Here is a 1350-nt window from a genome sequence, read left to right on the forward strand (position 1 = left end):
TGTTTAATTTTGTCAGTCTGTCTGTCTGTCCGCAAGACCGTTTGTTCCGTGCAATCTCTGGAACCGCTGGACAGATTTTCTCAGGACTTGGACGGGACGGGAGCTGATGCTCGCGGGCATATTATAGCCTACTGTTTTTTTTTTAATATTCGACGATTATTTAATCATTAACTTATTTTCATAGAGTACGTAATAAGACTTGTTATTTATGTAGTATCCTTTTCAGCCTGCCGCAGGGAGCAGCGGCCATTGTCAATAGACGCGACTGCCATCATGAAGGAGAAGAGTAAGAACGCGGCTCGCTCCCGTCGGGAGAAAGAGAACTCTGAGTTCTTAGAACTTGCGAAACTCCTGCCGTTACCTTCAGCTATCACCTCGCAGCTCGACAAGGCGTCAGTGATCAGATTGACGACGAGTTATTTGAAGATGAGGCAGGTCTTTCCTGACGGTGAGTGTTGTGAACTCCTGCAAGACTGTATATGGCGCATACTGGAATGCAGTACGACAATTTAAAACAGCTTGATAGATTCTTAGATGTTGTTCTGTTTTTTCTATAGTTGAAGGATCGCAAAGGAAAAAACGAATTCCGCTACTACATATGTCTTCCAAATGAGTAGGGATAGAACATTGACTATATTTTGCGCTTTGTTTAGTTCACTTTTCAAGTTTGGCAAAGTATTTTCGCACTTTGACCAAAATATCTGACAAAGCTTGAAAAAATCAAAATTAAAAAATAGATAATTCGATTTTTAAAAATCGATTTTCATTTTACAATTTTTGGATTTGGAATTCGATTCTCAAAATTCCAAATTCGATTTTTAAAATTCCGAATTCGATTTTTGAATTTCGATAAACTAACTTGGAAAATATTTCATACAGGTCTCGGTGACGCGTGGGGCGCAGCACCGCCGCCATTACAGCCGCGTGAACTCTCCATACGAGAACTGGGTTCACATTTACTGCAGACATTGGACGGCTTCATCTTCGTGGTGGCTCCTGACGGCAAGATTATGTATATCAGTGAGACAGCATCTGTACATCTTGGATTAAGTCAGGTACCGTCACCAACAAATTTTACTCTACCAGTTTGCTTTTGCTTGCAACTTTGTCTACGCGGAATTAAAAAATAAACAAAATTTGGCAGCCTATGTGTTCTTACAGACTATGTTCTACATCTATGTCAAATTTCAGCGAAATCCATTTGGCTGTTCTGGAAATACCTTGTAACAGTGGTAGAGCCCGCTTTAACATCTTCGCACGACTTGGCCAGGCTCGACCGGTGAAATACCACGACCACACAGAAGACCCGCGTCAAGTGGAATTCCGCGTTTCGTCTGATGAGTGTGCGTC

The 1350-nt window shown here is 41.7% G+C and overlaps 1 protein-coding gene across 1 annotated transcript in view; it reads left to right on the plus strand.

The window, feature by feature from the left end:
* The window catches only part of sim (bHLH transcription factor single-minded), a 14502-nt gene that overhangs the window by 1520 nt on the left and 11632 nt on the right, over positions 1 to 1350 (plus strand). Inside the window, 2 exon segments of the mRNA XM_013318876.1 lie at positions 227 to 448; positions 880 to 1077. Coding sequence (XP_013174330.1) covers positions 227 to 448; positions 880 to 1077 — 420 coding nt within the window.

This window comes from Papilio xuthus, unplaced genomic scaffold (assembly GCF_000836235.2).
Source record: "Papilio xuthus unplaced genomic scaffold, Pxut_1.1 DF826776.1, whole genome shotgun sequence".
NCBI classification, from domain to species: domain Eukaryota; kingdom Metazoa; phylum Arthropoda; class Insecta; order Lepidoptera; family Papilionidae; genus Papilio; species Papilio xuthus.